A 16,387-nucleotide genomic window follows, 5' to 3' on the forward strand; every position below is an offset into this window, starting at 1 on the left:
CCCACCCCCATCTCCTACCTACTAACCTCATCCCGCCCCCTTGATCTGTCCATCCTCCCTGGACTGACCTGTCTCCTCCCTAACTCCCCACCTACACTCACCTTTACTGGCTCCATCCCCGCCTTTTTGACCTGTCTGTCTCCTCTCCACCTATCTTCTCCTCTATCCATCTTCTATCCACCTCCCCCTCTCTCCCTATTTATTTCAGAATCCCGTTCCCCTCCCCCATTTCTGATGAAGGGTCTCGGCCCGAAACGTCAGCCTTCCTGCTCCTCTGATGCTGCTTGGCCTGCTGTGTTCATCCAGCTCTACACCTTGTTATCTCATACCTCTATTTATTTAGTTTAAAGCCCTATCCACAGCCTTAGTTATGCAATTTGCTAGGATTCTGGTTCCAACATGATTCAGGTGTAGCCCGCCACATCAGAACAGCTTCCTCCTTCCACAGTATTAATGCCAGTGACCCATGAGCTGGAACCCATTTCTCTCACACCAATCTTTGAACCACATGTTTACCTCTTCGAACTTGCTAGGCCTGTGCCAACTAGTTCGTGGCTCACATAGTAGTCCAGAGATAATTACCTTTTTGGTTCTGCTTTTTACTTCACCCCCATCTGCCTATGTTCCCTCAGCAGAAATTCTTTCCTATTTCTACCTTTATTGTTGGTAACTACATGAAGCACATCAATTGGATATTTCCCCTCCCACTCCAAGTTCCTTTGCATCTCAGATGAAATATCCCGAACTCAGGCATAACGCAGGCAACACAACCTTCAGGACTCTCGATCCTGGCCACAGAGAACAGTGTCTAATCCCCTGACTATACTTTCCCCTATTACAGCTTCATTTCTCCTTCCAATGTTTTCTTTTTATTTTTCTTAACCCCCATTCTACATCTTCCAATTCAAGATCATTTCCTGTTATGGTACTTATTCCATCCTGTACCAACAATGCCCACACCACGATCCTTCCCTTCCTGCCCTTCATTTCAAAGTGTCATATACCCGTGAATACTTAGTCCCAGTTTTGATTTCCTTGGAATCATGTCTCTGTATTGGCTGTAAGATCATATAATATCTGTTGGTCCAGTTAATTCAGATATTTGCTTCCAACATTGCATGCATTTTCAGGTAAAGAATGATTATTTTTACCTTTTTACCATTATTTCCCCTTTTGACTTTATTTACTGCTGTTTTTCTATGTTTGTACATTCTGCCCCTTCCTGTTACACTCTAGGTATTGTTATTCTAATAGCTGCCCTGTAAAGCTGCCATCTCTTGCTTTGCAAGTCTACCTTTCCCCTCTCTCAAACCATCCCCCCTCTAAGAAGTTATTCAATTCACCAGGACATCAGTCCCAGCATTGTTCAAATGAGATCCATCCCACAGAACAGCTCGCTTCTAACCCAATACTACTGCCAGTGCCCTATGCACTGAAAGCCATTTCACACAAACAATCTTTGAGCCATGTATCTAACTCCTCGACTTTATTTACTTTATGCCAGTGTATTGTTAGGCTGAAAGTACCTAACAGGTTCTTCAAGGTCTGTTCAAAATGTTTACAATAAGAAACATGCACTTCAATACATAGCAAATTTATTATCCTAATCTACTTAATAACTATACAAATTAATGAGCATATCTATTGGCTTAAACTATTTTATAGACATGCAAACTAATAAGTCTCACTGCCTTGCCTTTATGCCAGGCACTTTGGACAGCTAGCATTTAGAGCTGTATCTCAGGTCCCATGGCACTGGTCTCAGGAAACACAATCCATAGGTGAACGTCCAATGCCCTGGTCTCATGAACCCTGACTGTCGAGGAAAGTCCATGATATTAATACTGTTCTGAATTTAAGGTTATGTGCTGAATCCCCATTTCGTACGAACTTCAGTACTTTCCCATCCCTCAAAAATAGAATGGGAAAACAAGTCCAGGTGGCTCCATGTAGACGGTACAAGTGGATGGTTCCTAAGGTCAGGCAGCTTCCCCCTAGTCAAAACAAGGCCTGTTTTTCACATAGAGATAGTAAAAACTGCTGATGCTGGAGTCAGAGATAACACAATGTGGAGCTGGAGGAGCACAGGAGGCCGGGCAGCATCAGAGGAGTAGGAAAGTTGATGTTTCAGGTCAGGACCTTTTCTGAAGAAAGGTCCCGACCTGAAACGTCAACTTTCTGCTCCACTGATGCTGCCTGGCCTGCTGTGCTCCTCCAGCTTCACACTGTTATCCCGTTTTTCACATATTTCACTTTTCCACTTCACTTCAATTGCTCATTGTCATGTACAGTTAACCTGAACAATTAACCCTTAACAGTCTGGTTTCAAGATATCATTTTTAAGACCAACACTGCAGCCAGTTTGCCTGTGACTCAGGTAATAATCCAGAGATTGTTACCTTGGAAGTTCTGCTTTCTAATTTAACTCCTAACTGTTCAAAGTCTTTCAGCAAAACTGTCTTCTAGTCCTATCAATGTCATTGGTATCAACATGGACAATGATTACTGGATGCCTGCCCCGCTTCTCCAAGTTCTTCAGCCTCAAGGAGATGTTCGTAACCCTGGTACCAGGCAGGCAGCAAAACTATCTGGGACTCCTGCTCCCAGCTGCAGAGAACAGTATCTATACCTTTAAGTATACTATCCCCCACCACAACTACCTTCCTATTGCCTTTTTAAAAAAATCATTCATGAGATGTGAGTGTCACTGGCTAGGCCAGCATTTATTGCCCATCCCTAATTGCCCAGAGGGCAATAGAGAGTCAACCACATTGCTGTGGGTCTGGAGTCACATGGAGGCCAAACCAAGCAACGATGGCAGTTTCATTCCCTAAAGGACATTAGTGAACCAGATGGGTTTTTCTCGACAATGGTTTCATGGTCACCATTAGACTCTTAATTCCAGATTTTTATTGAATTCAAATTCCACCATCTGCCTGTTTGAACCCAGATCTCCAAAACATTAGCTAGGTCTCTGGATTAACAGGCTAGCGATAAATACCACTAGGCCATTGCCTCCCAAACTTGGATTGCTCCCTGTACCAAAGTGCCCTTTATTTGCCGTACCCTTGACCCATTAGCCATTTACCTGCTGCATGTTTTACCTTCCATCCCCTGCTTTCCCTATTGGATGAGTTCCATTGCTTTTCCCATTGCCAATGGCAGAAAGCTGGCATTTTGTCCCCATCCCCTTCTCTAACAGCTGCTTGCGGGGTTTGTATCCCTTCAGGAGATCAGCTTCTCAGTGCTAAGGTCTTCTTTGACAATGCCAAGTACGAGGATGTGCTGAAGATTCTCCAGAGTGCTGAACCATACAAAGTCGCCTTCTGCCTGAAACGAACAGTGCCCAGTGCTGATGTGGCCATTTCATCAGAGACCGGGAGCATTGAACTGAAAGGGCCAGAAGCCAAAAAGACTAAACTGGTAAGATTTTTCAAAATCTCCAGCTTATTCAGTAAAGCTTCCCCGTAAAGTGACAGCAGTCTTTAAACTGGAAGGGTATTTTACTTCTACTGTCAGATAGAGGACAGATGAGAAGCAAGTTTCACTACCTGATTTGTACACTCTCTGATTTCAGTTCCCATGAAAGTGAAGCTCCTGTTAAACACACTGTCAGATGACCTTCAATACCCCCACTGTTTCTGTGAATGGACTGTCCTTCCATATGGGAGCTTATACTTTTTAATTTGTTCATGGGACATGGGCATCACTGGCTGGGCCCAGCATTTATTGCCCGTCCCTAATTAACCTTGAGAATGTAGTGATGAGCTGCCTTCTTGAACCGCTCCAGTTTGTATGCTGTCGGTTCCCCATAAAGCAGTTAGGGAGGGAGCTCCAGGATTTTGGAATATATCACTATTCCTTCAATGTCACTGGGTCAAAATCCTAGAATTCCCTTCCTAATTGTGGGTTTGCCTCCAGCAAATGACTGCAGTGGCTCAAGAAAGCAACTCACTACCACCTTCTCAAGTGAACAGTTCTGGTCGACCTGCTGTAGGAAGGATATTAACAAATTGGAGAGGGTTCAGAAAAGATTTACAAGAATGTCGCCAGGACCGGAGGGTTTGACTTGTAAGGAGACGCTGGATAAGCTGGGACTTCTTTCACTGGAGCGTAAGAGGTTAAGGGGTGACCTTATAGAAGTTTATAAAATCATGAAGGGCCTAGGTAAGGTGAAAAGCCAAGGTCTTTTTCCGAGGTGTGTGGGGAGTCCAAACCTTGAGGGCATAGGCTTAAGGGTTAGAAGGGAAAGATTTAAAAGGGACCTGAGGGACAACATTTTCACAAAGAGGAATAAACTGCTGGATGAAGTGGTAGATGTAGGTACAGTTACAACATTTAAAAGCCATTTAGACAGGTACATTAATAGGAAAGATTTAGAGGGATATGGGCCAAATGTGGGCAAAGGGACTAGTTTTAGTTTGGGAAACATGGACGAGTTGGACTGAAGGGTCTGTTTCCGTGGTGTATGACTTTGTGACTCTATGGCTATTAAGAACAGGCAGAAAGTGCTGGTGCCATAAATGCATTAAGAATAAATGCTCCTATATCAGACCCTTTATTCCACTAAAGAACTTGCTAAATGTAGACCACAATGAGCATTAGTCAAAATCAGCCAAAATGAAGGAAATGATTTTGAATTTATGTAGTTCTTAGTAGGCTTGATGGGGCAGATGGAGGAAATTTCTCTGAATGGGTGGCGGTGGTAGGGAAGCATATAGTCTTGGAACAAGGAGCAGTCCATTTCGGACTGAGGTGGGGCGGAGACTTTTTACTCAGGTGGTGTATCTTTGGAATTCTCTGACCCAAAGGGCTGTGGAACTTAAAACATTGAGAATGTTTAAAACCGAAATCACTAGATTTCTAAATATTAAAGATATCAAGTAGTATTGGGATAGTGTCAGAAAATGGTGTGGAGGGTAGAAGCTCAGCCAGCATTATACTGGTTCAGGCACGAGGGGCCGAATAGCCTGAATTTCCTATTTTATATGTTCCACAACTAAGCAAATAGTCTGTTTCACCGCCAACACCACCTTCTCAAGGGGCAAGTAAGGCAGGGTAATAGAAATGCTGGTTTAGTTAAATGCTTGAATTAGTTAAATAACTCCCTGAAAACTTAATGTCTGTGTTTTTTTGTTTAGAGTATCAAGAGCATTTCGCCTGTCAAAAAAACCAAGAGGTTAATGAAGGGGAAGGTCCTCAGCAAGGAAGAGGCAGACGTCGAACTGGATGTGCCAGTGGACGTAGAGTTTGCGTTCCCTAAATTCTCCACGTTTAAGAGACTGACTATCACTTCCCCCAAGGAGGCAGCAGCTTTGAAAGGTGACGCCAAGTTCATTCATCCCGAGGCAGAAGCTGAACTCACTTTGGGAGAGAGTCAGGTCAAAGACAAGAAGAGAAAGCTCAAGTTCCCGGGGTTCTGGACTGGAGAGTCAGGGAAGGCCAAGCTCGACATCCTGGAGCCTCCAAAGGAAAAAGGTGCTATCTCGGTGAAGAAGCCACAGGTCACAACAAAAGAGCTCGAAGGCACTGGGGTGGAGGTGAAGGCCGGAGCTAAGGTGCCCGCTCTCGAGTTCTTGTCTGAAAAGAGAAAGGGGAAAGTAGATGTCCCCACTTCCAAAAGTAAAACTGAACTCAAGGTGTCTGGTGGAGCGGACGTGTCTGCTGAAGGAGAAATTCCTGAAGGTAAATTGATCCTCGGGCTCCCAGCAAAAACCCCTCAGGTTGAGATAGATATTGGCTTACCGAAAGCTCAAATCGATGTCAAAGGCCCATCGGTTGAAGACGAGGCGAGTGCTAAAGGGCCCGGTTTTAAGCTGAAGATGCCGTCATTCGGGCTGAAAGATAGCGAGGCCATGGAAACAACAGGTCCCGCTGGTAAAGTGGAAAAACGCGAAACTGAAGGTGAGGTAGCTGGCCCAGAGGACAAACTGAAGATGCCTCAGATATCGATGCCCAGCATTGACATCTCTGTACCAAAACTAAAACAAACAGAAGAATTGGACATGCCTAAACGAGGTGTAGAAGTTGTCGTTGGTACTTATAAAACAGAAGGCTTGGAGGGAAGAGTTAAAGAATTTGCTCACAAAATCAAAACATTTGATGTTGCAGCCTCCAACGTCAAGGTGCCTGATATTGACATCAGCCTGCCAAAGGGGAGAGCTGATGTTTCAGCTGACGTTAAAGCTGCAAAGTTTGAGGGTGAAATCCAGAAATCAAAGATTGGTATCGAAGGACCAGAGGTCAAGTTGAAGATACCAAAAGTATCGCTCCCAGACTTTGGCATCTCTGTCAAGGACGAAGAAGGTGGGGAAGTGGAAGTTGAAGGCCCTGATGTCAAAGGTCCAGTGTTAAAGATCCCAAAATTTGAAGTCTCACTTCCCAAAATGAAACTGGGAGAGGCAGAAGTTGATGGCTCCCCACCAACAGCTGAGGCACGTGTGAAAGTTCCTGTGTCCGAGGTACAGGTTTCCAAAGCCAAAGCGGACATCAAGGGCCCTCAAGTGGAAGGAGGTGAGGCAAAAATTAAACTGCCCTCAATGAAAATGCCAACCATTGACATTACAGCGCCAAAGGTAACAATTCCAGATGTTCACCTCCCAACTGCTAAAGTAGAGGTCTCTGCTCCAGGCATTACAGCTGACTTGAAAACACCCAAAGTCAGCATTGGAGGGCCAAGGGTTGATGGGCAAGGGCCTGAAGAGAGTTCTGAGGGATTCGACCTGAAGATGAAAATGCCGAAAGTATCCCTCCCGAAGTTTGATATCTCGGTTGGTGGCAAAGAGGCCGAGGCAAAAGTGGATGGAAAACTGGAAGTAGCTGGTGAAGACGCCAAGTTCAAAGGAATGAAGATCCCCAAATTTGAAGTGTCTCTGCCCAAAATGAAACATGCAGAAGCTGAAACTGAGCTTCCAGCTGAAGCGGCTGTAAGTGGCCCCGGCCTTGATTTGATTGGAAAACTGCCGTCCATCAAAATGCCAACAATTGACATTTCAGCCCCCGAGATTAAGATGCCTGAGATGAATGTGCACCTTCTGACGGAGAAGGCAGAGGTCTCAGTGCCAGCTGTCGAAGGTGGCGTCAAGCCTCCGAAAGTTGGCATTGGAGCCCCAAAAATCGACAAGCAACCTTCTGAATTGACTCCAGAGGCCCTCGATCTGCAGTTGAAGATGCCAAAAGTGTCTCTGCCGAGCTTCGGCCTATCATCCAGTAGTAAAGAGGTGGCAGGGGAAATGAGTGGCCCTGAGGTGGATGTTAAGGGGAAACTGCCATCAGTCAAAATGCCAACAATTGATATCTCAGCGCCTGAGGTCAAAATACCCGAGCTGGACATTGATGTCTGCCTTCCGAAAGAAAAAGGAGAAACTGCTGAGCTTGCTGTCAGAGCGGATGCTAAGGTCCCTGGTGTTGGCTTTAAATCACCAAAGGTTGCAGGGGAGAGCAAAGTGCCTGGAATTACCCCAGGAGGCACTGATGCTACATTTCAAATGCCAAAGGTATCATTTCCAAAGTTTGAAATTTCACTGAAGAGCAAAGACGGCAGAGAAGACATTGATGTGAAGGCAAAGGAAGGGTTGGACGTTGAAGATCCAGATGGGAGAGTAAAGAGTCCACAGCTTAAAATGCCCAAATTGGCAGTGGCTCTTCCTAAGATGAAATCAGGTGAAGTTGACATAACTGGCCCAACAATTGAGGCCGACACCAAAACTGACAAACGAGACGCAAAAATCTCAAAGGGTAAAGTTGAGGTGGAAGGAGTTGGAAGTTCAAAGGATAAACTGAAACTGCCTTCAATGAAAATGCCATCCATTGACATTCCCACCTTTCAGATGGAGGGCCTAAATATTGACATCAGTCTTCCTTCAGTGAAATCAAAGCCAGCTGCTGAAGGCGATTTGAAGTCAGACAGAGGTAGTATTGAAGGAGCTGAAGCCAAATTGAAAATACCCAAAGTGTCTCTGCCAAACTTTGCTTCAAAGAGCAAAGTGGACACAGAGGCAGATGGCAGCCCGTTGAAAGGTGACGGAAAAGCATCTCCGCCAGAAGCAAAGGGTAAAGTTCAAGTCAAAGGTAAATCCCTCGACATTGGGATCAAAGGACCTTCTGTCGATGTAGATGTTGATGACGTAAAGCTAAAAGGGAAGGAAGGCAAGCTTAAAATGCCCAAGTTCAAAATGCCGACATTTGGAACACCCAAAAAATACGAAGAGGGTGTTGACATCGCCACCCCTGATGTTGAAACACACACTTCGAAAGGCAAGCTTAAAGTTAAGGGAGCAGAAGTGGAAACAGGGACCCCAAAGGGAAAAGGCAGGATTTCCAAATTTGGGATTTCGGGGTTTAAAAGCAAATCTTTAGATGCTGAAGTGAGTCTTTCTTCAGACACTAAGTTGTCAAAGGGGAAAGTAGAGATGAAAGACCCCAGTGCCAGTATGAAAGCACCTAAGGTGGACATCAGCACTAAGGCCCCTGATCAGAGCACTGGAGCCCCTGATATCAAACTGAAGATACCTTCCTTCTCAATGCCCTCCATTGGTATATTGGGATCAAAAGCAGAAGCAGACAAGGAAGTGGGTACCAAAGCCACTTCTGGCACTTTTGATGCCGAAGCAGAAAGCAAGTTGAAAATGCCAAATATACAGATGCCAGCGATTGAAATTTCAGTGCCTCAGGTAAGGCAGGCAGATGCCGAGGGACTGTTGCCAAGGGCAGAGGTCGATGTCTCAGAAGTCGACCTGAAAACCTACGGGGGAGATTTAAAGATTCCAAAGGTGAAAGGTGAGGCGCAGGACTCGGAAGGGAAACAGAAGGTTCCGTTGGTGAAAATGCCATCCATTGACATTTCATTGCCCAAAGTAAAAGCTCCAGACGTTGACCTCAGTTTGTCTGTGCCCAAGGTTGATGCCTCAGGGCGAAAGGTTGAAGGTGAGGCTACTTTATTAAGCTCTGAACCTGAAGATGGAGAATTCAAACTGAAAATGCCCAAGATTGGAATGCCCAAGATTGGGATATTTGAGTCAAAGGAGAAAGAGACTGGTGTTGATATTTTGGCTACTACAGATTATCACATAGGGGACCCTGAAGGTAAAGGGATAATGTTCAAAACTAGAATGCCTAAAGTTGATCTTTCTCTACCCAAAGTTAAACCATCAGAAGCTGATATTGAGATGGATGCCTCTCTGCTTGAGGGTGAGGGACTTGATGCAGAAGGAAAATTCAAAATGCCAGCATTTGCTCTTCCAAAGTTCTCACCACCGAAAATGGTGGCTCCAGAGTTGGACCTCAATATCCCGTTTTCCAAAGATAAAAAGGTGGCTAGTGAGGCAACAGGCCCCAAAACTGATACTCAGACTGCAGGGGGTGAATTTCAAATAAAGATCCCACAGGTGTCTTTGCCTAGTTTTGGCATTTCATCAGCGGAAGCAACCAGCACTGGCGTGGACATCCCAATCGACAAAGCGAAACCGAAAGGAAAAATAGAAGTTAAAACCGCTCGTGCGGATGGAGGGACTGAAGTAGAAAGCCCTGAGGGGAAGACCAAAGGGGGCAAAATCAAGATGCCCAAGTTGCAAATCAGCACTCCAAAGACAAAGGCTGAAGGGGACGTATCTGCAGCGAAAGAGGTTGCTAAATCTGACACGGAAACAGAGGGAGGAATATTGAAACTGAGCCTGCCAAAATTTGGGATTTCACCAAAATCTACAGAGATGGAAGCCAATTTAGAGCAGCGTGGCTTGGATGGGAACCCAAAAGAATCCAAAGCCAAAGCGTCCATGTTTGGCATCTCACTTGGGAAAGGCCACAAGGGCGAGGGGAATGCTAGTCTGGGAGTTTCTGGGGTGACCGAGGGGGACTTCGAAGCAAGTGGTGGCAGAAAGTCGGACAAGTTCAAGATTAAGATGCCGTCAGTTACCATTCCCAGCCCAAAAGCGGACATCGATTTCGGCAGAGCTTCACCAAAAGGCAAAGTTACTGATCAAGAGGCTAAAGCTGCAGTGAAAGAAGCAGGGGGATTCCGGGTAAAAGGTGAGATCCAGGCCCAGGATGTGAGCTCAGAGAGTCCCGAGTCCCCATTTAAAATGCCCAAATTGAGGATGCCGGATTTTAGCATTTCCAGCAAGAAAGGTGGTGACGTGACGGCGGAAATGAAGGAAATGTCAGAAAGGGACACTCGCAGATCGAAAGTTGAAGTGGATCTTGAGGGCCCAGAGGCAGAAGCAGACGGGAAGCTCCAGATGTTGAAGATGAAGATGCCCAAAGTTGAGATTGGTTTGCCAGGAGAGGACTCAGACGGAACCAGAAAAGCAGAGGGTAAAGTCGGAGTGGACGCTCGGCAGATTGGCCAAGAGCCTTCAGAAGAAATATCTGCCAAGGGGTTCTTTAAGATGCCTACTGTTGAGATTTCAACACCCAAGATCAGAGATTCATCTGCTGGGGTGGAAGGAAGTGCCACTGAAATTGGCCTCCATCAACTGGGTGGCAGAGGAGGTCCACCAGAGGGTGATGCCGATGTTCTTCAGCTGAGGATGCCCAAGATTGAGCTGCCCTCGTTCGGCTTATTGGAACCCAAAAAGGAAAGTCAGGAACAATTGGGAGATCGAAGCAGCACAGGGGCTACTGTGGGTTCCTCTGTGTCAAAGACTAAAATAGACATTCAAGGTCCGCAAGTGACCGTCAAAGGTTTGCAAGTTGAAATGGAGGCGACAGGAGCAGAGCTGGACACTTCAGAAAGCAGACTGAGCAAACTCAAAGGGAAAATGTCAAAGTTTGGTGTGGAGTTGCCAAAAGTCACACAGCAAGAGGAGGTGAAGGTGACCTCTGGTGCATTTAAGGCTGAGGGCACAGCAAAGGGAAGTTATACATCACTTAAGGCTGACGTTGACTTGTCTGATGCAGAGCTCACAGGATCTGAAGCAAAGACAAAAACTGACAAAGCCAGAAAGCAGCTGCTTGGGTTTGGAAAGGCTAAAGTGAAAGGCAAGGACCTGACCGGCCATTTACCAGAAGGAGACATTAAAACGTCTTCACCCAAGGCCAAAGGACAGAGCAAATCTCCGTCTGCGAAGGAGGACATTGGCGTTGGAATTCCATCGGAGAGCGATAGTGCAGTGGGCAAAGTGAAAATGCCCAGTGTGAAGATGCCGAGCTTTGGAATCTCTCTGTCTAAAAGTAAAACTGTGGAGGTCAATGGGGGTTTGGAGGCAGACAGGTCCACAAGAAAAGGAGAGGCCTGGGGGTTTCAAACTGCTCGGAAGAAGGCTGCAGGAGCTGAGGAAAGTGATGACACAGATAGCTCGGATGGGAAATCCAAAATGAAACTGAAGTTGCCCAAGATCAGTTTCACACCTGTTAAAATACCCACAGTTGATGTTGCTTTGGGTGGGCCTGATTCACCTGTTGCAGGGAAACCAGGCGATGCCTCAAGCCTTCATGTCAATGGAGAGGGTGAGACAGCTGTTAGCCAAGGCATGATGGGAAAAATCAAACTGCCAAAAGTGGAATTTTCCTCTCCTTATCTGAGGGCCAAGGACGGTGACTACGAACAAAGCCTCCAACTGGTCAAAACAGAAATGTCTGTGTCGAAAGATGATGCTGGGGCCAAGTCCAGTTCTGGCCCATCTCCCAGGTCCTCTTCCCCCCGAGTGAATGGAGAGGACGCCAAAGGCAAAGGCCTGAAAATAACCTTCTCAGGCCTCCAAAAGAAAATCCACGAAGGGGATGGAGAGCCAGATGGGTCAAATCTGGTGACGTCAACTGCCAGGACTGAGCTGGTTCTGCTGGAATCCAGTGGGGATGCCAGGCACACCAAGACTAACAAGTCAAAATCCATAATGAGCTTTACTTCAAGTAAATCCAAGGGAATGTACTCTGTTCAAGGCACTGCCTCAGGCCTCTCTGACTCGGGGAATGTGTCCAAACTAAAGAGCACCACAGATGGCCGTGGGGAGGAGAAAGAAGAGTCAGAAATGAAGGATAAGTCCACTAAATTCAAACTCCCCAAGTTTTCCCTTGGCCCCAAGTCTAAAGGGGTATTGGACGTCACCACCACAGAATATGAAAACAATGTTATGTCAGAACTACAGCTCGAGGATGATGAGTCCACAGAACGGCACTTTAAATTCCAGATGCCCAAAGTAGGCTTCACAACTGTCTACCATGAGGAGCACATTTCTGAGGAGAAGATCTTTGAAGGAGAAGGTCCTGTCATGAGGTTGAAGGGCAAAAAACAGATGAAAATTGGAACTCTGACTGATAAGTCTACCAGTTTTTAACTGAAGGTCAGAAACAGCAAGGAACAAGTTCCTGAGTGGAACAGAGACTTGAGTGTTGTACAGATTTCCCTCACTTTCAACAAATTAACAGCGTTCTTGTGTTTCGGAGCAGACAGATAAAGGTGACTAGACTATAACTCGACACAATACAGGCTACAGTCTCCCTGGACTAGCAATGGTAGTTCAAACTGGACTGTCCAATGCTGTATGTTATGATAAGGCAACTTGTGATCTTCTAATGGAGGAAGTGCACAGAACACTACTGATTTAAAATTTTCCCTATGACTAACACTCACCAACAGACTTTATCACATCCACTCACCCCTAATCTTCTCTTGGTTCCTTCAAAGCATTATGCCTTGATTGGTGATTTTCCTCAAGTATTGTGGTCTTACTATATTAATTGTAGATTAAAACCCAAGGACTTAGCTAGTTATTAAAAGGTTTTTATGGACAATTGTTTCATTTGGTCGTGATTTAGGGTCTCTAGAAGGATGCCATTTAGTCAGTCTTCAGGCAGAATGAAAGGGTGGCACGGTGGCTCAGAGCGCCAGGGACCCAGGTTCGATTCCACCCTCACGGGTCTGTCTGTGTGGAGTTTGCACATTCTTCCTGCGTCAGCGTGGGTTTCCTCCCGGTGCTCCGGTTTCCTCCCATAAGTCCAAAGATGTGCAGTTTAGGTGGATTGGCTACATTGCCCATTGTGTCCAGGGATGTGCAGGCTAGGCGGACTAGCCACGGAAAATGAGGGGTTATGGGATAGGATGGGGGGGGTGGGTCTGGATGGAATGCTCTTCAGAGGGTCAGTGTGGTTTCAATGGGCCAAATGGCCTGCTTCCACACTGTAGGGATTCTATCAATAAACAGGAGGAAAGAAGAGGATAAATGAATCTCAGAGATAAGTGAAACCTAGAGAGTGAGATAATTAGACAGCGTTTATGAAGTGTATGAACCCCAAATGGTGAATAGGTTGGCTAGTGAATTCCAGTGGGGTGAACGAGCCCTGTCCTGTTTGCTTTGTCCTTGGCTTGAAGAGTTATCTCAAAAGGACCTTGGCCAGTTGCAGACCATTTCATTAAACTTTGACTGTGCAAAATAGCTGTGTAAAGCCAAGATGTCGAGTAGGAGGAAGTGCTAAGGTTCCTGGAGTGTTCGAATTTTAACCCGTGTTTTAAATGGAGCAATGTGTAGACAGGCTACAGGAGCATCTCGAAACCCCTGAAAAGGATAATGAAAAGTTAACAAGAATTCTTAAGGAGCCTAACTGAGCAAACTCGAAGCATTTATATTGCCATTAACGGTTCTCGTTAGCATACAGTCATGCAAAGTGCATTTACTGCCTGTTTTGAGATACATTTAGACGTTCTCACATGTGAAGGGTTAATGACTATAGTCAGTGACAAACCTGTATCAGAATGGTGACTGGGTGCCATTTTGCTTCGGATGTGTCCATTCTAACTCATTGGCCTTAGTTAGAGGAGGGCAGAAAAGGAAGCTGCCTGTAGTCATAGTACTTCTACACTTTTCTAAAGCATAGTGTAACTGGAGGGTGTAGCAAGTACTGAGATCTCGTTAGGCAGACCCGTCAAACTCCCATCAGTGAAAACTTTGTGACAAACTCACTGGCAGAATGAGACCAGATGACCTGATTCAACTGATGCGGAGGCTCAGGATGTTTGCAGGAAACTTGACCTGATGAATAAGGATAAAAGGAAAGAAGTCACGCCAGACCATTTGAAATCACAGCTCAGGCCTCAGCTGGATGCAATCCAGGGTGCTCAGTTCAGGAACGATGCTAGGATCTCGGAGAGGGTACACAAGGTGTTTACCAGGGTGATGACCAGGCACAAGGCACTTCATAGGAAAACTGAGAATTGATGTCCCAGAGAAAGTTCAGGGGGAGACTTACAGAATCAAGAGGGGCTACTGACGAAACAAGTGAGAAGAAACCTTCCTTTTGGTCAAGTTGATCAGTTCCCAGATTTCAGAGAGGTACAGCAATTGACCAAAGATGTGGAAGGCAAAATGAGGAGAAACAGAAAGGTGCAATGATCCAGAATTCACGGCTGACATCAAGCAGATTTCATGCAGATCTTTCAAGGAGCATCAATGGGAGCAGCCGGCAGGGTGACAGGATAAAATGTGGATGTGGAACAAAATTGATCAGTGCTTTCAAAGAGCTGGCAGAGGCATCATGGGCAGAATGGCCCCTCTCTGTGCTATCAGATCTATGGTTCTATAACCTGACTCAAATATACTTTCAATGGCAGAAACATACTTCAATGAAGGAAGTTATCATTAACCATATGAACCTGACAGACATAGCTGAGGAGGTGAAGACTTAAAAGATCATTTTATTTGTAAGGTTTCAATTCAGATGAGTGAAATTTTCACAAACTCAAAGGAGGTAATCAGAAGAAAAAGGCATTTTCTATTAATTTTATTGTGTTTAGACTCGTGATAACTGTCAGTTTAAGTGGGTCATGACTGGTGAAAGTAAGGTCAAATTGGTCAGGGCTTGTTGGTAAGTGGTAGTTACTGTTCCCCATTAATCTCATTCCTACCTGCTTTTTATTGAATTTCATCCACACATATTGGCTCTGAGGTTCCTTTGAAACACTGTTTGTTGGCCACATTCGCCTCTATCTGATGTTTCGTACTAATGTTTCAAACACTGAAATAAAGTACTAAAATCATGCTTACATAGTCCATCTGGAGAAAGTGAAGATATTATTGTGGAGAATGCAGTGATTTGCAGAGTTCCCATTAAATTGCATTAAATTCCCACTTTTAATATTGTCTGTGCAAAAAATATTAAATCTTGTTTGAAATGAAAATGTCTTGAAATCCTTTAAGTATCTTCTTAAAGGATTTGTTGCCAATTGCTCAAGAGATATTTTCTCCTCTGAACTAAAAGCTGTCCCTAACCTGATGTGACCTCAGCTATCTGGTCATATATTAAAATGTTCAAGTTAATGAAGCAAGAACAGCATGAGAGGCAATATCTCAAGATAGTTACATATTTGTAAGCTGTCCCAGCTCCTCCACCTCTCAATCAACGGTTCCATTCTCAGATTCCAGAGCCTCCATCTCACACACACACACTCTCCATTCCACATTCAGATTCCAGCTTCTCAATCACACACACACACACCACCCCACTCTCAGATACTAGCTCCTCCATCACCCACACACATTGTTCCAATCTCTGATGCCAATTCCTCCATCACACACACACAGCCCCTCTCTCTGATACCAGCTCCTGCATCACACACAGACACTCACTGTCCCACTTTGAGATACCAGCTCCTCCATCATACATACACACAGACTGTCCCACTCTCTGATATCAGCTCCTCTAACACACATAGATACACACACACCCCACACTGTCCCACTCTCCGATACCAGGTCCTCCATCACACACACACACATGCAGACTGTCCCACTCCCATTAAGAAATAGTTTCTGACAACACCATTTGAGTTGAAGTTGGGCACATGAACCATTAGTAGTCCCAGAATCTGGTTGACTTGTCTGCAGATGGCCTTGGTCTGTCACAGAGAACCATATTATTAGAGGTTACCCAGAGATACATCCCACCGGCTTGATACACAGCTATATCTGGTATTGGATCATTTGTGAACCCAAATCAATGCTTAGCTACAGTGTATACTGAACCTGCTGAGTACATCGATGACATCACGCAGCATTTGCTGTGGGTTCAACCTACACCCTCTGAATTCAGGTTCATAAATTTAATCATAAACATCATCAGGTTTGTCTCTTGATACTAGTGATGGGTCTGGAAATAAATCACAATATATCAAGGTGAGGTGGTGAGCAGTGTATTTAAACCATTCAGAAGTTACAGGACATTAAATGCGGAAAGAATCAGAGCAAACTGCACCGCTGCAGGGAACTAAATATCTCTTGACATGGTCTTCTGATACCATTTTTGATCATTTTGTGGTTGTAACATGGCAAGGTTTAAGTATGGAATATATTTTTAATGAATAATTTTAACCGTGTATAATAAAAATGAGGAATTCTCACACCAGTGCTGCAGTGTGTCTGTTTGTATGTATCAGACATCTCACATAAGGGCAGATTCT

General features: G+C 45.1%; 1 protein-coding gene across 6 annotated transcripts in view; it reads left to right on the top strand.

Moving 5' to 3' along the window:
- The window catches only part of LOC109917040 (neuroblast differentiation-associated protein AHNAK-like), a 73,493-nt gene extending 60,596 nt beyond the window's left edge, over positions 1 to 12,897 (top strand). For all 6 annotated transcript variants that reach the window (XM_048618297.1, XM_048618293.1, XM_048618294.1 and 3 more), the window contains 2 exons: positions 3,230 to 3,423; positions 5,142 to 12,897. In XM_048618297.1, the coding sequence (XP_048474254.1) occupies positions 3,230 to 3,423; positions 5,142 to 12,272 (7,325 nt within the window). In that variant the 3' untranslated portion in view covers positions 12,273 to 12,897. The remainder of the gene's footprint in view (positions 1 to 3,229; positions 3,424 to 5,141) is intronic.
- The last annotated feature ends 3,490 nt before the right edge of the window (positions 12,898 to 16,387 follow it).

The sequence above is a fragment of the Rhincodon typus genome, chromosome 39, assembly GCF_021869965.1.
Source record: "Rhincodon typus isolate 14 chromosome 39, sRhiTyp1.1, whole genome shotgun sequence".
NCBI lineage: Eukaryota > Metazoa > Chordata > Chondrichthyes > Orectolobiformes > Rhincodontidae > Rhincodon > Rhincodon typus.